Raw genomic sequence first — 23,028 nt, 5'->3', positions numbered from 1 at the left:
CCTTTTATAATTACTAGGCATATTAGCCTTTGCACCCTTATTAAGGGGATTATGTAGCTTGCAATTCAAATTGAATTTACCCAAGCCCTTATTCCATGTAACAGAATCGGTCTAATTACTGTCTTCTATAAATATATGATCTTATTGGGAGTTTAGTCCCAATTCCCCCCCCCCATTCGTTGACTTTGAATTAGGAACGCTGCGGCTTTACGTGCCTTTTCAAAACCATGAGCTTTCCAGTTCAGTTGACGATCGATTATGACCCCCTAGATATGTTATCCGTGTTGTCAAAAATATTGAATAACCACATATTTTCAAAGAAAAGGGAACTTGCTATTTCTTCTTTTTCTGTGAATACTGCTACTTCACTCTTTTCAGGAGTTAAGTGTTGTTTACGATTCTGTGACAATATTTGGATTTTGTCCAGCATTTGCTGTATCAATTCTAATTGTATCTTCAGACGTTTTCCTCTCAGTAAAGATAGTAGATCATCTGTATATAACTGGCTACATCCGGATTTATGTTTTAATAAATTCAGCAGGCTGCTCATCACCAACTTCCAAATCCATAGGGATACTACCCCCCCCCCCCACCCTGCGAGTATCCTTTCTGAACAGTTTTCTAATTTTTATTCCCTTTAGCTTAACGACTACCTGTTGACTCCTGAGGATATGAAAATTCCATTTCTGAATTGATCAATCTAGTCTTGCTTCCTCCCTGGTCATTTCTATGGATTCAAAAGTAGCACCATCTATTGCTCCTTCTATGCCAAAGAATGTGCCTAAAGTGAATTCTTTACATTCTAAGGTTACCTCTACCCACCACACCTATTGGTGAACCGCAGCGTCTCTAGAGCCTCCTATGTCAACTCCCATTTGCTTTTTGGATATCGTGATCCTGGTCTCCGGATCAATCGTTCCATCACTTTCAATTGAAAGAAGGCTAACATAATAATTCTGCTAGATTTGGGATTTAAGTAGTCCTCTTTCCCAGGTTTAGGTATGAAAACACCGCTGGCCTTGAGCCATGTACGGGAGATTTAGCCCAAAGCGAGGCTTCTCTTTACCATATCAATATATTAGATTTGTATTTTCCCTCATTTTTTCTGAAGCATTATAGTGCATATCCTATTAGCTTCAGGGGGTTTTATGAGGTTGAAAACCATCCCCAGCTTTTCTGACCCACCATTCCCTTACAATTCGGTACGCCAGCTCCTCCCCCATATTTGGCTTTATAAAATAAGCTGGTATGGGACTAATTTCATCAAGGCCATTCATATGTATTCTGAGCTTGTGTTTCAGGGTTTCTTCGGGGTCCTCTGTGAGAGTACTATCTACTCTCGCCACACTTCTAAAGTGTGCCCAGGGATCTTTCTTTAGAGTATTAGTATCATTTTACTAGCTTCAATTGACTCTCTACTTTCACAGAAAACTCCCCGTGAGGTCTTTTTGCTATTCTTAAATCATTTTCAGGAGTTTTAAACCTTCCGAGTAAGGGTCCCAGTCTTCAGAATTATTTGTTCAGATAGCTGGTCTTAGCAGCCTTTGGGTAAGTTTTCTTGATTGACTTAATTCTGAAGTTCACCAAAAACTGGCTTGACCCCTCTTCGGCAAATATTTAGAATATTGTCTTCCGATTACTCTCAAAATGGGTGCTAGAGCTTTTATTTTGCAGTAGAATGCGCCCCTTCCGAAGTTAATGTGACCACCGCTTCTGGATGAAGTGGATTTGAAAAAATAAATAAATTGAAGCGTTATAGCTGTTCATAACTGGCAACGCTAAAGCGTTGCCACTGATGAATAAGTGCAATTGACAATCGAACATTTTTTTTGAGTGCAAGAGGACTGAGGGGGTAGTGATGTTGTATTTAAAAATGTCAATTTGTTTTGTTTTAATTTATGTTTCATTGTGCAATGTTATGTTTGTTACATTTCTTCATTTTAAGTGATTTCTATTCGTTTTATTTGTAAGTATTATGCAGGATAAGTTCTAACAGTTAGAATTAAATGCACTCTGTTCTTTAAGCTAAAAACATATTGTTTTCTAGAAACTTAGTTTCTGTTTGTTACTTGATTGAGACAGTTTTTTATGTGCTAATAACAGTCATATCGACAAAAACTTAGTAATAATAATAGTTAAATTGCTTGATAACAGTACAAACGTGATAAGAACAGTCCTGATCAAAACACCATCTATAGGATTGTCTTTTTAAAAAGACTCATACCAATAATGCGGTTCTTTTTTGCTGGTTGTATTTCTTCTCTTCTTTATGTAAATAAAAAGATCGTAGCCAAATGTGCCATGGGTCGAACATACGAGATTAGCTGGATGAATTGGCAGATTTAAAGCAAAACAATAAAACAAGTTAAGATCTTCCGCATCAGCTGTTAAGTGAAATTTCTGAACAAAATGATAAAGTTGAATAACTGCAAGTGCTTTATCCTCAAGTCGTTGGTGTGTATTTAAGCCATACATTTAGTTAAAGTGCAAGATTAATATTTTAGTATCCATATGTTTTATGCTTTTACTAGCCAAAAGAAAATTTCTAATGACGGAAAGAATGATCTTAAATAATACCTTATTAAAATCAAATTTTAAAGGAGATTGAAAGCACTTTTTTAAGGCGTTGAAAAATACGCTGTAATATTTCACAGCTTAAACGTTCAGGACAAGGATTGTCAAATTTGATTTGCTTGGTCTAAGAAATATTAGCTTAATTTATATAAATTTCTACTTCACCGACTGTTAATCTTGTACAAAACCAATTTTAAACTGAGTAATAGTGGTCTCACACTTGCTGAGAGTGTTACCTTAGCTCGCAGAAGTATTTGTTTTTTCTATTTTTTCATAGTAGACACCTTTCGACCAGAAAAGTTTTAAAGGTAACAGCGCAATTGTTCTTCAAAATTTAAACTTCAAGAGCAAGGTCTAATGTTTTCGGCCCTGAATTACCACTGTGTTCGCTATTTTTGAGACCATAAGGGTGATTAAAAACAAGATAACCAGAACAGAGAGAGGGAGAGAAGAAACGGAAAACAAACAAACAAGAATAACATAAGTAAAAATAGCACACAATACAAAATAAGCAATTAAAAAAAAGGCACAGACTACTGAAATAATACAAAATACCACTCCTGGGCTGTCATATTCACTTTTTTATTGTCTTGAGCTATTACTCTAGCTACTGCAATATTCAGGTCAGCAATTTTAAACTGATAGACAATTTTTGTGTTGTCTTGCCAGGGTGGAAGGTGGAGTAAATATTTTGCAAAACAGAAGAAGAGTGAACGCATTTTAGTTCAGTCAGTAGTAGTTAACAGTTTCCAAAAGGGCGAAATATACAGAATATGAGGGAGAGCTATTGCATTGAAAAGACTAGCTAGCAAATGCTGGTTAAATCTGAACTTGCAGGAAATTATTGATGCATAAGAGGTGGAAATGCAGCAGGTTAGATGTTCATTAAGGAGGTACCAGATGTGGTGTATAGATGAACCTATAGGGAGACCAAGATACACGAGGTGATCAACAGGTTGAACCAAAGAATTCCCAAGTTCAGCTGAATTTAGTAGATTGCTCTTCAGTTAAAAAGGACTATTTCTGACTTGGCAGAATTAAGATGTAGATCAAGCTTAAGGTATTCTGCTTGGAGGATAGAAAAAAAGATCACAGACTTGTTGAAGGGTGTGACTAAGATTTAGAACATTCTCAGCATAACAAATTAGTGACAGATTTTCTGATAATAAAATTAATGAGAAGGGACATAGATCCTGAGCGTCATGGACATAGTTATTAACTTTATTGTCAAAATATATTGGTATATTAGCTAGTTATCAACTATTAACAGAGTATATTAGCTAACTCAGGCAGAGTAATCCAGGCCCTCAAGGGACTAAATTCCAATATGACAGATTGACTCAATGGAATTCCAGTGTTGCCAAAATTATGAAGATGTTCTGTAGAACAATCAAAGACAGGAGAGGGACTTGTTCTGAGAGCCACAATAATATCACTAAAACTTCAAATCAAGCAGTGGTTTATTAATAGGACTCTTTGTTTCAAAGGTAAAGTTCCTTGCTTTATCATATACCTTAGAGAGCAATACCATAAAGGAAAAACAAGTTGACATCGATTTAATAGGGCAATAAGAGACACAACTCTGAATTAAATAATTAAATAAATTTATTAGAATTGATCTAAAAAAATGTGTCTGACTGTGCATTGTACAACACACTACAAATAGTCATCACAAATATTAGAAATAGAAATACATTGTAGTTGGTTTAAACAAATAATCCCACAAGTCCTGGAAAGATATTTAATTTATGAACTCTAATCAATGCTAAAAAGAGTCCTCATTGATTATTTTTAAGTATTTGAACAGATTTAAAAACAAATGAAGAGGTAGAAACCTGTACCAAATTACAACATAGAAAAGTGGGCAAATGAAGGAATAATAAATGGTTTTTGGAATGCTCAATTACCCTTCTAGACAAATAAGTCAAACCAGCCACAAGAAATTCCTATTACATAGTAATGAAATAGTTTAGAAAGTAGAATGTAGTGGGTCTATGAGTCAAAAGCTTTTCACACATCCAAAGATATCATAGCAGGAATTAGGGCAGAATGAGGAATTGAATGTACAAATTTCAAAAAGTAACATATGGGCACTCTGGTGAGTGCTTAGCTTGGAAGCAAAACTCTTCTGCTGTACTAAGGTTATTAAGAGCTGCAATTCCAAACATGGGGTACACACACTCCTAGGGGTATTCCATATGTTATTTAGGTTTACTGAAAAAAGCTGTTGTTGTAGCAGAATTTGTTCACTAAATGAAATTCAAGTACAACTCTTGAAATAATAAAAATAACTTGTTCACCTAATGAATAAGTTATATCATTCAAACAAATAGAATTTGACACTAGAAGATACATAGGAAATGTAATTTCATTTGCAAATACCATGGAGGCCAATTCTATGGGGACAGTTGCAAAGTGTAATATGTCAAGTTTTGCTGATATTTCTGTAAATCAATTTTGTCATAAAAGTAGTTGCATCAATTTTCTGCCTGACCTGATAAAAAATAGGTCCTAGTATGGATAAGTGGTTATCAAGCAGAAATAAAAGTTATAACCTAACATAGAAGGCATTAAAACCCCACTCAATTCCAAGGATTTTAAGTCATATTTAGATTTGTTCTTTCAGATTTAAGGGACATTTTCCAAGTTTTTATAACCTTCTAAATCTGAATTTAGTTCAGATGTGAGGCTCAAAATACTTTGCTTGGGGCTCATTTTTTTCTATATATCTATTTCTGAAAGTTTGAGTATTTTAACACAAAGTTTGTCCAAAATTTTCAAAGTCAGTGCCATTTAAAGGGGAAGAGGTTGAGATAGATGCTTTAAAAATACTTTCTGGGACAAAACTTAGGCTCTGGATCCATTCCTGAGTGCATATTTGCTTAAATTGACTACTTTTGAAGATATCCTAAATCACTTTAGCTAGAATCTTACCTGTTCTGGAGTTAGGTAGCACGCTGATAAGTTGGTGTCAGTGAAAGTCTCAAGTTCCTAAAAGTTCCTCTTTGCAAGGCTAAGCCATGTCAATTCCTCAACTAAGAAGTTTTATCAGTGTGTTAGTGACCATTAGTGTCCTTAAGACTGCAGAATAATTTCAAGGCTACAATGTGTCAAGTCTTCTTGATAATTATGGACTTAGACATTTGATGTCCTTTGCCTCTGAAGTCACTTAAGCTGCTGTGCTTTTTTGCATTCGTTTTTTTTTAGATATGTATTGCTGGAGATTTGACATTTTTTTTCAGCTCACTCGTAATGGACTAATAACTTCACCAAAGTAGACATTGATCTCAAACCCTTAACCTAGTAAAGAACTATTTTTGGGCCATAGTATCCAAAAAAATGGTTTAAAAAATTAATGCAAAAAATAACCACCTGAAAGAAATCCAGAATTGGTAATAGCTATCCAATTTTAACTCAACATTAATTTGTAGTATAAAAATTTTTCTTTTAGAATTAAAAAAAAGTATCTTTGAAACCTCTCAAAATGGCCTTAGCTTGAAACACACACCACTGGAATTGTCATGTTCAAAAATCCTTCATAAGACCTTTATAGCTTCTTCTCCAAAACCAAAAAACTGACAGCATTGCTATATCTCCATTTTTTCATTCCCATGCCCTTAGGTAGTATTAAATTGCAATGCTTACATAATGCCTCATGACATGTTACTCTGGCTAAGACTATGATGCGTAAGGTTTTGAACTCAAGTCTTGTACGTGAACTTTTTTGTAACTGATATCAAATCAAGTGTGGCATGAAAAGCTACTTTCTTCAGCAGTAAAGTCCTCTCCCCATCATCAATTAAAACAATGGCTGTGAAACAAAAATTTTGTTTCAAGTTGCAAAAGTTATGTCAAGAACCAGAGAGAGAGAGTTGGAAAAAAAGAGTGAATAAGAACAATGGAAGAAAAAAGACAGCAAAAAACAAACAAACAAGTAATTTTGAAATGCTGTGGCCTTGTTATGATTTTCTGGTCATTAATCAATTAGAAACTTGTGTATTTTTCGAATTTTTGTACCTTCATAGTTGAGAATCAAGCAAAAAAAGAAAATTGAGAAGATCCATATGGACAGCCAAGGGGTTAGATCATCTTGATATTACCCATGTCTTTCCAGAATACAATGAAGCTACTTTACCATATGTCCTGGTTTCAGATTTATGAGTGATTGGTTTGAATATCGAGTAGGATGTTACTTGTGTTATTTATACAATAAAAAACCGCTGTACCAGCTCCTCTATTGGTCCCTTTTTCTGCCAAAAAAAGTCCTTGAAGTCCCTATTTTGGACTTCTTGAACCTGTGCTAGTCCTACTTATATCAAGCCATTGTGCATAGAATACAGGAGAATACTCATTTGAACGGAAAAATAAAAATACCTCTTCAGTAATGAAGTAGATGTTGCAACAACAAAGTGCCGTTTTTTGCCATTTTCTGTAACAAGATATACAATTTTGGCCAGGGTAGTGGTGTTGCTGCACAGGCTGACATGACTGTGAATGCCAAAAAGTCAAATATCATGACTATCAGTTTCTTGAAGAGTATACCTTCGTTTAAGCAACCAATCCCTCCTGAGATGTCCGTCCAGCAGTGCAGACTCCTCAGTATCTCGAGCAATCTGAAGTGGGAGGTCCACGTTACTAACATCACAAAGCAAGCTAATGTGGAACTTTCTACGCTTAAATTTTTCTTCAAATTTTCTTGCTCTGCATTCCACCTTTTAAGAATTTGCACAAGTTTCATTTGCCCTGTTCTTGAATATTCTTGTCCGGTTTGGCATTTTGGCTTAGCTACTTCCCAGTCTTATTCAATAGAGTCAGTCCAGAAGTGAGCATTAAGAATTATCTATGGTCAAGGTAAACTCCCATATCACTTTCTTCTTAAGCATTTCCAGCTCACTACCCTATCGGAGAGAAGAACCCTCTTGTGTACCTGGTTTGGCAATAAAGCCATGACAAACCCCCATATCCAAAATTTATTCCCCCTGCCCTTTCAACCTTTAAGATCCCGACTTCAAAGACCCAACTCCCAGAAAGTCCCCACCCTTCAACCTCTCCCAACAATTCACGAGAGATACAGGAAGAGTTTCATTCCTTCATTTATAAACATTATTAATCAGTGAAACTGTTGTATTGACGGTTAGTTGATGATCGTTTTTTTTTTTAATCTGACAAGTGTCTGTCTGACACTGTGTGTCTGTGTTTTTCGTTTTTTTTTATTTGACAAGTTTTTATCTGAATGTAATACCTGATGTAAAGCCCTAATTTGACACCACGCGTTGTGAAAGTCGTTTTTAAAAATAAAAGTCTCTCTTTCTCCCATAGTAGCATAATATTTGAAAGCATGAATGTGTAATGAATCAGAGGAAATAGATCAGAGGAGGTAATGAATCAGAGGAGATTGTCTTTGCAGGATTTTGATTTTGTTGATAGAATGGCATCACCAAGTGCTGAAAACCATGTTGTGCTGGAAGTGCTTAAGCACTTCTGTACAGACTTTAGAAAATGTATTAGTCCCCGTCCTGTACTTGTTCTGGAACCATCGTCTTTCCTGATGCCAAGATAATTTCAGTGTTTTAAAGAACATGAAAATTAGAACTTGAAATGTTTGTTACAACGTTAAAAATAATTATTGTATCGACATTTTGACTGACGGGTTCAGAAGCTTCGAACTGGACATATTAGATATTTCAGAATCTCATATCCCAGGAGTAAGAAATGTTTAAATAGGTGATTAAAAATTTATTTACTTAGGCAGGAAGGATGGGATTTCTTAGGGAAAAAATTAGGAAGCAGCTAGAAATATTAGTGGAAATACTTTATGTTTAATAGAGAGGAAGAGGGGCTTGTGCAAGAACTATCTGAGTTTTAACTCATGATGAAAATAAGAGGAATCTAAAGAAAGTGGAAAAAGTACCAAAATTTGAAACGAGGAGGTATGAAGTGGAGGCCATGGATAAAATTGCCATAAATCTGGAAGATACAGCTAAACGGCGTAATGGTAAAATATTGTACTGGTATGTTAATAAATTAAGAGGGATTGGTCAACCTGTACTTGTCCCAGTTAAATGTAGGAACGGGTCCACAATCAGTAATAAGGAAAGAGGTAAAGAGTGATGGGCAGGACATTTTGAGAGTGGGCTAAACCAGGATAGAGTTACTAGAAAAATATATAGAAGATAAACAGAAAGTTTGTGGTAGCTTGAATGTGAAGGAAGATTTATTTCGTGAGATGAAAAATATATAGAAGATAAACAGAAAGTTTGTGGCACCTTGAATGTGAAGGAAGATTTATTTCGTGAGGAAGAATTAGAAGAATTAGTGCCAGTATAAATGGATTAAAAAATAACAAGGCCTCACATGCTGGTAGTTTGGTGAATGAGTTTTTTAAATATGGTGGTTATGAGGTTAGAAATAAGTTACTAAAGATTATGAATATGATTTTGAAAAAGGGAAGTACCTACAGATTTTAGGACAACCCTAATCAAACGTTTATAAGAAAAATGATAAGAGTGATTGGGGTAATATAGAGGCATTAGCCTGGTTTTTGTATGTAGGAAATTACTTAGTATGATGATACTTTTTAGACTTAGAGATGCTGTAGATAAAGTTTTATGAGAAGAACAGCGCATTGTTAGAAGGGGAGAGGATATGTCGAAAAAAAATTTTCACTCATGGGTTAAAAATTGAGTAGTATCTGAGTCATTAAACAACTTTAGTCCTCAGTTTTATAGATTATGAACAAGCGTTTAATTCACCTGATAGAAGAACTTTAGTGAAAGTTTTATCCTTGTACGGTATACCAGATAAATACATTAAAGTGATTAGTGCTATGTTCGAGAATAACACTCATGCAGTTAAGGTAGGAAACGAGGTTAGTCGCTGTTTTCGTATTAAATCAGGAGTTAATCAGGATTGTGTTCTATTCCCATCTATATAAATCATTTTGATGGACTTTGTATTAAGAAGCACAGCAAAGGCAATGGAAGACCACGGAATCAACCGGGGAAAAGCCACTTTCCTGGACTTATATTATTTCTTCGCTGATTATTTCAGCATCCTAGAGGAAAGTATGAGCAAAGTGAATGAACTTTTAGAGGTTTTGCGATTTCAGGGTGCTAGAATAGGTCTGAAAATTAATGTTACGAAAACTAATTCGCTAAGGCTAGAAATAGTGAAGATGAAAAGGTGGCATTGGATAACGAAAAGATCAAAACAAGTGGACAGCTTCACTTACCTTGGTAGTATTAATAATAATGATGGTGGGCGCAGTGAAGAAGTTAAAAGTAGAATAGCCAAGGTCTAGGGTGTCTTTCCACAGTTGAAAAAAGTGTGGAAGAATAAGAAGATAAGTCTGGGAACCACGATTAGAATATTGGAAGCTACAGTGATGAAAGTGGACAAGTAGGGTTCTGAAGCATGGGCGCTAAAAAATGGAGGAAGATTTGCTAGATGTTTTCCAGACAAATTGCCTGCGGATTGTTTTGGGTACCCGACTGACTGACCGTATTTCGAACAGTAGACGGTACGAAAAGTGTGGTTCAATCCCACTTTCTTGGGCAATGATGAGAGAAAGGTTGAGATAATTAGGACACGTTCAGAAGATGAAGGATAACAGTTTGCCAAATATTGTCTTTTTTGACAAACCGTCTAGGGCTAAGCGGAAAGCAGGTCGTCCTTGGTTGGGGTTGGAGGATGTCGTAAGGAAAGATTTAAAAGGGAGACTTTGAATAGATTTTTATGGAGGAGGAGCGTGCGTAGCTGTATTTGCCTCAGACGGCTTAATGCCGCGGTGAGTTGTTATCAGTAGTAGTAGTAGTAGTAAAAACTAGAGGGAATACTTAGAGGCGCCATCAAAACCTAAAAGGTATGCGAAAGGAAATTATAAAGTGTTTTATATACATGAAGTGAATAAAGCACCCAAGTTTTTCAAAAGCTGTAACCATGGGCGTCAAAATGTCTTTTTCTTTGGTTGATCTTATTTGGAACGACTCTTTGGCTATAGTCAAATTTTGTTTGTAAGTATGATCACTTTTGACTGCAGCTAAAGATGGTTTAGAGTGTAATTGGTTAATAGTGTTATGATATTTTGGCCTGTGGTATAAATGAGTTTCAAAGGATTGTCAAATCTAGGCAAGAGTTTAAATGGAACCTTGGAAGCATGGCAGCCGCAATGAATTTAATAATATCTAAGATTCACTTGAAGAAAATCACAGCATTTGAAAAAAAATCCTAAGATTTTACGTAATAACAGTATAGATGCTTAATGCACTTTTTGAGTGTTTTGATTGTTTAAAGTATGTACCTTTCCAAAGACCCAAGGTAACTCCCAGGTATAGCGAAAATCAAAATGGGTGGCAGCCAAGTTTTGAGTGTCCGTGCATATTTATTGAATGTCAAAGAGTTAAAATGAAAAGAAAATTACAGCTATTCATAATGATTGTCTTGAGAAGTATTACTGCAAAAATATCGTTTAGCATTAATCTAGGAATAGGCACACAGTTTAATATGTAAAGCTTCCGCAGAAGTGGCATTTTAACCACTTGTTTTATTTTCTATCCGATTGTGTTTAAAAAAGAATCACTGTGCGGCTAAGGGTTTTTATCCCTTAGTCCCACCTAACCTTCATATGGACTCCCCTAAATTTGATTCTAATGGACCTCCCTCCTGGAAAAGCTTCGGCCTAAAAATAGAATATTTTGCACCTCCTCCCGAAAACTTGTCCAGTCATTAATCTCCTCTTTGTAATGGTCGAACTTTTGCTCATCTATGGTTTTGCTATCCTTTGTTCCACTTCGCGTAGGTCAAGTGGCTGGACTTTTTTTTCAAGAATATGGGCACAGAAAAGCAATCAGGATAAATGAAAGAAGTCATGCATGATAGCGGCTATTTTTTTGATAAAATAGTCTTGATCTATTGTTTAAATACAGGTTTAAATATGCTTAATAGGAAGTTTTTTTTATTGTTCAGAATGAGAGATTAGTTAAATCTTGGGGTTTTGGCAAGTTGCTTCTTTTGGTTTCATTCAAAACCCAGACTTTATTTTTAGGTAAAAATTGCGACTGATACTGAGCTGGCTTGCTGTACGCTCTGATATGAACAGAAACAAAAAGGTATGTTAATTTTCATTGCTTACAAAATTAGCATAAACAGCTTTGACAATAACAATAATAGCGAGCAGCATGAGTGTAGGGAAGAGGGGCAGGGGAGGGTAAATTTCCCCCCTTAGGACTTCAAATTTACACTAGATATTAACGAGAACTTCTTTTATGTTGGAATTTTTCTGTTGAATGTTACCTGGTAGATGTTTGAAAAAGCTGGAAATAAACAGAAATTTCCAAATATCGTTAACGATATTCAATACTGATTTTTGGTCTGATATATAGATAGGAGACTGGCCCACGATCGGCAGGTTTTGACTTTGTTAGCTCTTTAGGAATTGACTCAAGCGATAAGAAGTTGCTGAGCATGCCAAAGCAAAGGTGACTCATTCAATACATCCTTGAAAAAGACAATTAGAAATACTCCAACACTTTTCTACCCCGACGCCTCTGTGTCCTAGTGGTCAAGAGTGCCGAAACTGGGCCACCTCGGTACTGGTTCGGCCGTCTCTGGCTTACGTTTGGCAACCTGACAAAAGAAACAGAAAAGTGGCCAGGGGGACCTTAAAACTTGTTTTTCGGCTATAAAATTAAGAACGAATATGGTCAGTATAAAAGACTACAGAATGAATTTCAGTAAGGTTTAAAAAAAATCTAAAAGAGTATTAGTTTCGAATTATAAATTTACTGATCATACCAAAAGCAAACAGTTCTGCTGATCTTGGCGTTCCACCAGTCAGTGATTGCAGTTTTCATTTGAACTTCTGTCTTCAAGATACTATCCGACAGTTTGCGCAAAGTCTCTTGCTCCAATCTCCTTCAGAAAGTGGACCTTAAGCTATTTAGTTGCTACTTTTTTTGATAATGATAATATAGTGAACAGGATTCCCTTTGTCGCTCTTCAGCTCAACCAGAATGTAATCACCAGCCTTGACTTTCTCAATGTCAAATTGGAAGTTGCTGGTAGGGGGCTCTTCTTCAACGCCCATACTGGAATCTGAAGAATTTTTGTATACAGGATCATCTACGTCAGAATTGTTCACTCCGACTGCAACTCTTGTTACGATAAACATGTCTTTTGCCTTTTAGCCTTTTCACTTCTCTGACTTTCTTCCTTTCCAGGACTCGGGCTTTCTTGGCAGATACAGCTGTTACCCCAGCAGTAATGTATTTTTTACAGGGGTGTCAGTGAGCACTTCTGACTCTTTCATTTTTTTCTGTTGATTTTTCGTGTGGAGCCTTTTGGAGAGGGGTTTGCATGGACGTTCTCTTTTAACGAATCATCTGCTGACCCTTGCTTCTCAATTATAGACAGAACCTGTGCTGCGTCTGTTTCAGGGTCTATATTAAAGAAAGAGTCTAAATGTCACAAAGGACTTGCGCTGAGCATAGAAATTTCCCATCACTTCATGCTGCTACCGTCCCTTTTTTTAGATGTCAGCACTGTTCACAGTAGAGCTACTTCTACGCACGAACCGCCACGCAAGCCGAGTGATATTTTCTTCTTTTGTTTTGTGTTAGTTTGTTATATAGCATAGTGAAGCAACGCAAATTAGCTGTTAGCTACGATGTTGTTTAAATAAACCCCTCTCTCTCTCTCTCTCTCTCTCTCTCTCTCTCTCTCTCTCTCTCTCTCTCTCTCTCTCTCTCTCTCTCTCTCTCTCTCTCTCTTAATCTGATTCTACTGATTATATTCTCAGGAGTGAAAGCCTTTTAATATGCTTTCCTCAGCAATTCAGCAATGTAACACACTGAAATAGTTTTACATTTATGGATAGTCATGAAACTTGCGGCTTCCTGGTTGTAGTAGATCTTAAGGCGCCCCACGGCTATCCTTTCTAGAGGTTGAAGTTTGTGAGTTGCGTGGGGAGGGACATTTAAAAATACAACACCATCTTTTATATCTAGATCAAGCAATTCAATGGTGTGTCGGCTGATCTGGTCGTCTATTTTCAGAAGTACTGGTGACTGTTCGGAGAGTTTGACTTGATTGATAAAATAATGTAAGTAAGGCAAAGAAAGAGAGGCAGTCATCCAGCCAGAAGTATTTTCTTAGGTGATCATGATGGCTCCTGGTAAAGCTCTCCGGAGTAAAATTTCCAGACATTTTTCCTGGGGAAATAAGTAGAGGAGGGACTGTTTCCAAATGGATTAACACCAACACAAATCGTGGTCAACTGACATCTTTCTGCTGACGTGACCTTCCCTGCTTACTTCTGGCCTGGCTGTGCAATGATCTTACCAGGCTTGTGGATGTTTTCAGATCCGATTCGCCAACAGTGTCTTATGGTCTGAATATGTGTTTATCTAGACCTCGCTCAAGGTTTTACTGATAGAGTTTTAAGGCAATCTATAAAATTACGGTACCACTGTTTTCCTGGAATTCCTCCACTGTCTTCACTACCTTTGCATTTCCCTTTATCCGGTACTTCTATGCTTTTAATAATGCGTAAGTTTATGTAAATTTACGTGCTCCTAGGAGACTTCAGTCGAAATACATATCATCTATTGTTTTCAGGTAAGTTTTTAGTCCTTTTTCTTGTTCCTCTGTAAATACTTATCATGCGCTGTAACAGGGTGTAAAGCAACTCAGGTACAGACCTTGTGGAGGGATATTTAGCTTCTCAACTTTTTTCACGTTGTCTTGCAGCGTTCCTCTAGGGACATCCATGGCACTTCCAGAGTATCCAACTGACCTTTTGTCGACTAAGACAGAAAAAACTACTGTTTTCTTTTCTTCTGGATCCCAGCCGCCTTTATTTCTTTTTTCATCTGTTTTACTTTTAAGCAATTTATCTTGAATGAAAATTATGTTTTTAGTTTACAATTTGAGTGTGTGTGTGTGTGATTGGGGGGGGGGGGGTAATCCTAGCAATGGAAAATGCGCAAAGTTTTTAGCCTTCTACAGGACTCAAGTCATCCTGGCCCCCTCATTTTGTAGACACTCTTGAGCGTACACTTAATCCATTATTTTATAAAAGAATCTTTTCATGTTTTGTTTATTGTAACTGCTAGTCAGTTTAAATAAGTGCATGTTGCATGCAAAAGTGCATGTCATTTATAAAAGAATTCGTTTTTTTCTTTGGAAAAAAAAATCAATGTCATGAATGAATTAAAACAGGCTCCCCCCCTCAATTTGTTTTGTTTTCATTGAGGCTCCTCTGACTCTGTTTACATGTCCTGCAAGTTTCGAGCAGATCAACCAAAAAAGATAATTTTTTGCATTAAGAATCAACGCAATCAAGTTTTTGTTCCGGAATTGGTTGTCCTCATTGAGGTACCCTTGGTCCAATCTGCTTACCAATCGAGAAAATCGGTGGAAAATTGTTTATGGACCATATTGAGGCGTCACAAATCAATACAGCCTAAGTTGTTTCACAATATTTTCTCTTGTTAGGTTCGTTTTGCCCACTATATTTACTAAGTAAGCTGCAAGCTAATAAAATTTAAAGTATGGTTGGCCCAAAACTTTCCAAAAGTACGAAATCGACTCCCTGAGCCCTTCCTGAGACATTGCAAATGCCTCTAATTTGATTGCCTGGCTGTACATAATGTCTTTTGATTTACCTTGCTACTTCAACGTAAAAAAAGTCCCTCTAGGGATCAAAACACAAAAACTTTTAAGTAGATTGGAGACAAAAATTTTTGTTCGAAAATTTGTAAGTTTTTCATATTTTAATCTTGTATTTTCTTTCAGGATGCTTTCATTATTGTTCTAGATGTTGGACCTTCAACATCTGATGTAGCACCAAATGAAGACAAATCTTTCTTAAAAAAGTCAACAGACTGTGTCAATAGGATAATTCAAAGAAAGGTAATATGAACAATAATTTGCTTATGTGTGACTTGATATTACCCTTCGTAAGTTTACTGATGGAGGACAAGAGACAAAAAAGTAAAAAAAGCAAATAATTGTTCACAAAATCGGCTTCAGAAATATTAGTTTTACTCTTCTGTAAAACTATGAAAAGTCAGAGACAGAGACTACAGAATGTTTAGATTCTAAAATATAAGAGCCCAAAAATAAGGTGTTTCGTGCTTTATAATTCTTTTTCAGGTTGTCTCTCTAATGAATTTTGAAAACAACTATTAAAGTTATTAAGAAAAAAATTTGCGATTTCTGACAGAAGAAAAAAGAGCGATAGACCGGATTTTTATGACTGGCAATTGGGAGGGGCAAGGGGCAATTGGGTCTTTTATTGACCGCCGTCATTACTAAGTTAGCGATTCACGCTGGCAAAATGATCACCTTGATCTTTTCCTTTCGGGGTTGATGAGACCAAAGTACTGGAGTCTTATCCTACATGTAGGCATGTAGCCTATGCTGAAGGTGCAGGGGGGGGGGGCAAGCCAGTGCCAACCCAAAACCTTCAATTCTTAAATCTTTTCCATCTTAAAACATATTTTGCATTTAACTTGCCAATTATAGGTCGTACTTTTTGTCAAATTTGAATCAAATAGATTTCTACATTACTGAATACCCCTGGACCACAATTTTAATCATTGAACACACAAAAAAGGAATTTAGAGAATATCAAATTTTATAGGATAAGTGCTGTTGAACAAATGCTTAATTGCAATAAATATCAATATTGCCTGAATATGAATATTACCCTGTACAAATAATATTTGCGTCATGATCTGTGTATCTTGTTTGTTTTCAGGTGGGAGGGGCTGAAAAACGGCTTAACCTTATTTATACTCCTTTTCTTTTTACTATAATCATTTATTTTCGTTAAAATTTGCTTCCAAAATTTGGAGGAATGTTTCGGGGGATATTTAAAGGTTAAATCTTCTTTATAAGTGTTGTATGATTTTTGTTTTGATCTTGTTCTTTTTTAGGCTAGTTTTCATTTGTTTGTTTTCCTTTTCCGGTTTTCCTTTTCTTGTTTTATGACCCACGTTTTTTTTTGTAAAATCGTATTAAGTAAAATAACTCTATTGAATAAGACTTGTTGAGTAAGGCTTTGAAGTAAATTTTAAACCATCCTCAATTTTAGATTTTTTCTGAATCAAAAGATGAATTGGCTGTCATAGCTTTTGGTACTGCGACAACGAAAAATCCAACTGCCAATGTTTCAACTGGCTACGAGAATATATATGTTGAAGTCAATTTTAAGCCTGCATCTTGGACTATGCTGGATAAAGTTGTAAGTCGATCTCGAACGGATGTTGTTGCAGCTGATTGGCTGAAAGCATTATATGCCGCTATAGACTATTTTGGGTGCCAAGTTGATGAAAACGAAAAAGGATTTAATAGTCTAACAATCGCTTTTTTCACTGATTTTTCATCTCCTTCTGAGGGCAATGAAAAACTGTTGAATGAGGTCATTGACAGTTTGAAGCAAAGTAACATTACTTTGTACTTTATGTAAGTTTTTTTTTCTATGTATTAACTCATGTGTTCATTTTGCTAAAAATATGTATTCATAGGTTCATGGTTCAGCATCATTTTCATGGTTCAGCATGATAACACTGATGAAAATGTTGTGCTGCCCTAAAAACTTCATAGTTTTGAAACAGATGAAAGGGAAATCTGAGAGTCAAGATTTCCAGATGTGAATTGACTTATGATGGGTCCAAGGGCAATTTTTTTTCCTTGATGTCTCATGCCTTAAGAATTATACTAACTATCAAAATTTGTCTATAAATATTTTTTTTGTATGGCGACTGGACTCCAAATTTTAAAAGGGATAAAGGTGAATCACCTTAATTCTTCAGAATATTTTAAAACTTCGTATGTAAATTACCTTCATGAAATTTAGATTATTTAAGATTTACCATTTTGTCCAAATATGTCAACGGCCGTCACCGATAATTATATTCCTTTTCAGGATTTAGCAAATTGAGTCGCTTAAATTTTGTGCCTTAGATCTCTCCCAATCAATAAGCTGTTAATATGACGGAGTGAAGAAGAAGATTGAAAACATCTTATTGTCTTACATCTTAATGCCTTATCTACACTAAAAAAGGGAAGAAGAAAAAAAAAGAATGATGACACATTATGAAAAGACTTGCCTGAAAATGGTCATTTTCTTAAAACTAAAATTCTTTCGCAAGAAAAGAGGCGAGAGAGGCTCAGAAAACAATTAATTGAATTTTTTGTTTAATTTTCATTCCTGTAAGATGACACGATTTCTAGTTTTATTGAAGTGGAAGAAAAACAGCAGCTTGGAATTGATTTCCGTAGATTTTAATAGCTCTACAGATATGCATTAACCCCAGGGAAACTGAGGGGCAAGACATGAACTCTAGGGGGCCTGAGATACCGTTTACGAAGTCAGGTGGCAATTTGATTTGTTTCTTAATTTTTGAATATTTGGATTCTACAAGAAATATGAACCCAATTTTGTCCATCTGTTTTTAAAAAGTCGTATTCTGACCAAAAGAGTTGAAAATCTGGTATCTTAGTGCCATTGACCTTCCTTAGTGGTTGTTTTTATTTCAAACCTATCTATAATTTTCCCCTTATGGAGTATACTGGGGAAACTTCAAAAGTTCAAAACCCCTTACAGAGGTTTTTATATTTCGATTCTTTTTGGACAAAGAACTAGACTTTGCTTAGAAAGTTCTATCAGGTCATCCAGTCAAATAGTACAATCATGAAGAAAATGTAAGCCTAGGTTACACATGCTCACCTACTTGGATGAGCACAAGTCTAATCCTTATGTCAAACCTCCGTCAAAAACATGATCCGTCACCAAGAGATGATCCGTCAAAAATATCCAAGAGAGTGGAAAACGGCGAAAAAACAGCCACATCCATGACCAACATCAGAATTTATGCTATTTAAACATCCAATTAGTGCCAAAGCTTTTGTTTTACATGATATGATTGCCCAATTTGGTACCGACTATAGACCATTCTCAAATAACCGGATATTGACGATCTTGGACCGTCCGGACACGATTCTTAAAAGAAAACTGCCCATAAGACTTGGTTTGTGGTATTTCAAAACTATGCCCCAACTATCCAAAACAGGTCAAGTTATGGCTGTTGGATAACTATGGCCTGGAATATATTAGTGCCCTCTAAGCTCCATTGGACTGGACCAGGCAAACTAAACCTGGATACGAGGTATATTATTCGCCGAATTGGATTCGAAAAAAAGTAGCGGGTTTTGCCCTAATGCTCTCTATAACAGCCTCAAAGGCTTTGGTAAAATGCCCTCCCCCATTAATCAAAGAATCTTTACAGCCTGATTTGCGGGTAACTATGCAAAGGTAACCATACTAGCGTGCTACGTAACTTTAACAAAGGCTGACGACGTGGCGAAGGATAGCTGCTACAACACCCTTCAAACTGTGGCAAAAGACTTTCCCAGTCATGATTTAATTTGTTTGCCTTCAACTCCAAAGTGTGAATGTTAGATATTACTTCCAAAAGCTCCTTGGGTGTGAAGAGTTCAGTGAGATGAATAAAATAGAACGGTGCTAGTGGACTTTGCACTGCCAAGTCACATATTATTTGGAGGCCCCTTGTTTCGGCCCAAACAATCCATAAATATTCTTTGTACTACCATGACAGGAGGACGCCCAACCAAACCCACCAGCTTTTGATTTACAGAAAATGCGAGTCCAGTCTTCAAGATGTGAGAGGTTTTAGTGGTACCAGGTTCAGTGGCGCCTGATCACGTGCTGATGAAAATGTGGATGTCATTGAAGCTAAAGACCGCAGAGATGACCCAAACTAAACCCAACCTTCGACTCCTCGAAGCTTTCCCCTGTGGCAGTAAGAATTGAGCTTTTCGTAAAATTCTTTAACAAATTACAAGCCCTCGCCTTAGATGACATCGATGCCAGTCTGAAGTCAATTCGGAACACCTTCAAGGAGATTTATGATGAGATGGCTTCCACCACGGTCGGGTACGCTAAGAGACACAAAATGTCGGGTATGCAAAGACCAATGGCTGTCAGAGAGGATCTGAAACATGATTACTGAGTGACGTAATTTAAAACAGAAGCTCCAAATAGTGGTAATAACAGCGACACAGTTTTGAAAAACCAACTGTGTAATAACCTAGATAAATGAGTCAACAGCAGCACAAAGGGGGATAGGACGGAAAAGTTGCAATGGCGGAGGAAGTGGTGACACTAGAGTTGTGTAAAAGGTTACCAATGAAATTATGGGGAAAGCCAAAATGTAGACGGACCAGTTAAAAGTGCAAGTGTCAAAATGTCTCAGATCCATTAGATATTTCCAAACAATGGGCTCTGCGTTTCGAAAAGATTCTGAACATATCCCACCTTTCAGATATCCTCACACCCTCCTTTGTGAACCTAATAATTTGCACAAAATACCCGTCTGATACAGAAATCTGAATGTTCCGCGTAAATACTTTCCCCATTATTTTCTGGCGTGTCCTGATAGCCCTCGATCAGCACTTGTGGAATGAACAACACGGTTTCCAGCCATCCTGTTCTTGCAGTGTTCTTATATGCACACTATGGATGATGATTGGAGAGTGCAATGAGTGGCGAGAAAAATGTGTCTTATTCTCGTGAACTTCGAAAAAGCTTTTGACTCCATTGACCGAGGCAGGCTCTAGAAAAGCCTGAGATATTATAGTATCCCTCAATAGATAACCTCCCTAATGTTTGCACTATAGGGAAACACAGAATATTGTGTTCAGACCCAAGTAGGGAATACCGAATATTTCTGTATCATGTCTGGTGTAAAATAGGATTGTCGTCTTTCTTCGTCCTTGTCATCGGCTATCCATTCCGTGATTGTACAGGGTTTTTCATCCGAATTAGAGAATTCGAAAAACTAGCTAACCTGGACACTATCTGTGAAAAGGCTAGCCAGCCTACTTGGCCTCAAGATTAACTCAGAGAAGACAAAGATCATGGCGACAAGCGAATCTTCCTGGATATAAAGAGTAGAGATTCAGCTGTTGAGTTGGCTGTAGAGTTTAGATATCTCGGCAGCACAATAGAAATTTCAGGATCAAACGAGTGGGAAGTGCAGCTGAGGATAGGGCAGGCCAGTGCAGCTTTCAATCGGTTAAAGTTAGAATATTGATTAAAAAAGTATTATTTGAAGTCGAAACTAAGGCTATTCCAGAGCAATATCTTTTATGCACTTATCTACTGCAGCAAGTACTTGAAATTAGATTTTAGCACAGATTCCCAATACATTACTTTTAGATGTTTAGCGCTATCTAGAAAAAAAGGACACCATTTATATTAAATCATTCTGCTGCAAAAGTGTACTAAATACTGCAAATTAAGGATAGTAGGTATGTGAATATGGCGTGTCCAGGGTCTTTTTACTCATCCCCCCCAAAAAAAGTGAAACTTTTACGACTCCTCTAGGAATATCTTATATTATCCGTATGATTTTCCTTCTTTTTAGCTTGTTTCGACCCCCCCCCTCTGAAATCAATTCCTTTGTTACAATCAGAAGGGTGCATTAAAATTTTGCTAAGGAAAGAAAAGCTTGTTTCGACCCCCCTCCCCTCTGAAATGAATTCTTTTGTAACGGTCAGAAGGGTGCGTTAAAATTTTGCTAAGGAAAGAAAACGCGAAAGTCACTAGAATAAAAAATAAGACTGGCTCATCCGTCCTGCGTTGGTGAGATCTCGAAAGAAAGGAAATTCAAGGAAAATCCCCCCTCTGTAAAATTTCCCCGCGGAAAATCCCCCTTGCAGAAAACTTCCCATCCGGTGAAAATTCGTTCCGTGGAGAATTTCCTGCATAAAATTCTTCCCCGTGGGCTAATAACGATCGTGTTTTTAAGTTTTTTAAAAACATTTGAAATATTTTCCTCAGAAACTTCCTCCTATTATTTTCACCTTAGAAGTTCCCCCTGAATTCCTCCCCCGCGACAGCTCCCCCTAGAAAATTTCCCCACATTTGTAATAATGGTCATGTTTTTAAATTTAAAAGTATTTGCAAAACTAGGTCGGGATTCTTAACTTACCCGTCAGGCATTGTTGGATAATTAATATCCAGAAAATGTGAATAATCTAAAAGACAGCAACTTTCACGCATTTGTATTCAGGGAAATTGCATTCAGCATCACAAGTATCCAAAAGAATACGTTGGGTTTAGTGTGGGGGCTATGCCTAAAACCTTCACAAGAGTTTACTCAACAATTTCTTAAAGTTTTTTGCCGGTTGAAAGAACAGTGTAGTGCGGCATACAGGACAAGCAGACATAAATCGATTTCATTTATATAGATAAAGCCGTAATTTATTCTTATTTTAGTGGACCCCAAATCCCTGAAGATGTTCATTTGAAAAAAGCGCTAAGTCCTTTACAAAAAGATGGAATGAGTAAGGCTCTAAAGATAATGGAATCACTAGGTGATGCTGCATCCTCTCTTTCGTTTCTCGAAGCTGATGTCGAATTTGCTGCTCTGCCGAAGCGGAAGAAAAAGTCAATGCCATGGAAAGTCGATTTCAAAATTTCAGATCGACTGCGTATTCCAGTGTCTGGGTACTTAATTGTTCAGAAGGAAGGATTGCCATCTTGGAAGGAGGAAGCCACTGAAAAACCTGGGTTTGGAGTCACTCGCGAGAGAACGCACGTTAAAAAGGATGTAGAAATGACTGAAGTTCCAGCTGATGAAATCATTACTGGCTATCAATATGGATCTAAAATTATACCCTTCTCAGGTAAAATTTTATTCTTTTAGTTACACAATAATCCCAGATGACTATATCCAATATTAGAGTCAAAACAAAACCCTTTGCTTTCATATCATCATCTTTCTCATCTTCGTCTTATACCGAAAGTCATGGATGCGTCCTGACGTCGGGTGTGTGTTCCAATTGATGAAATCATTACTGGCTATCAATATGGATCTAAAATTATACCCTTCTCAGGTAAAATTTTATTCTTTTAGTTACACAATAATCCCAGATGACTATATCCAATATTAGGGTCAGAACAAAACCCCTTTCTTTCATATCATCACCTTTCTCATCTTCGTCTTATACCGAAAGTCATGGATGTATCTTGACGTCGGGTCTGTGTCAACAGGGGATGGAGGTCATGGCTGCAAGCATTCTGTATTTTGAGCATTAAGTGTATTATTATGTGTATTAAGCATTGTGTTATTTTTATTATACCAAAAATAGAAGAAGAGAGAGGGGAAAAAAGAGACACAGGGGCTACATGCTGAAAAATACTTTTGTTAATAGCAGAATCTACACTCTTTTAGGCAAGTTTTTGTGCCAAATAGGACATTCGCCTTCCTAAAAATTTACAAGCCTCCTCTCGAAGCATATGGAGGTGGGGCTTTATTTCACTAAAGTCTCCTTTGTGTACTACAAGCCCTAGCTTAAAAATACAAAACCTTATCAGTTATTTTCTGAAAGATTTCTATTGTTCAAAGAAACGTACTGCTTGAG

The 23,028-nt window shown here is 36.6% G+C and overlaps 1 protein-coding gene across 6 annotated transcripts in view; it reads left to right on the top strand.

The window, feature by feature from the left end:
• The first annotated feature begins 2,756 nt into the window (after positions 1 to 2,756).
• The window catches only part of LOC136031856 (X-ray repair cross-complementing protein 5-like), a 52,140-nt gene continuing 31,868 nt past the window's right edge, over positions 2,757 to 23,028 (top strand). Inside the window, exons 1-5 of one of the 6 annotated variants that reach the window (XM_065711726.1) lie at positions 2,757 to 2,882; positions 11,618 to 11,681; positions 15,367 to 15,483; positions 16,670 to 17,040; positions 21,881 to 22,290. In XM_065711726.1, coding sequence (XP_065567798.1) covers positions 11,664 to 11,681; positions 15,367 to 15,483; positions 16,670 to 17,040; positions 21,881 to 22,290 — 916 coding nt within the window. In that variant the 5' untranslated portion in view covers positions 2,757 to 2,882; positions 11,618 to 11,663. The other 5 variants (XM_065711722.1, XM_065711723.1, XM_065711721.1 and 2 more) reach the window with 5 other exon arrangements.

The sequence above is a fragment of the Artemia franciscana genome, chromosome 10, assembly GCF_032884065.1.
Source record: "Artemia franciscana chromosome 10, ASM3288406v1, whole genome shotgun sequence".
Classification (NCBI taxonomy): Eukaryota; Metazoa; Arthropoda; class Branchiopoda; order Anostraca; family Artemiidae; genus Artemia; species Artemia franciscana.
Note: the sequence above shows the minus strand (reverse complement) of the source record. Positions and strands in the feature narration are given on the sequence as shown.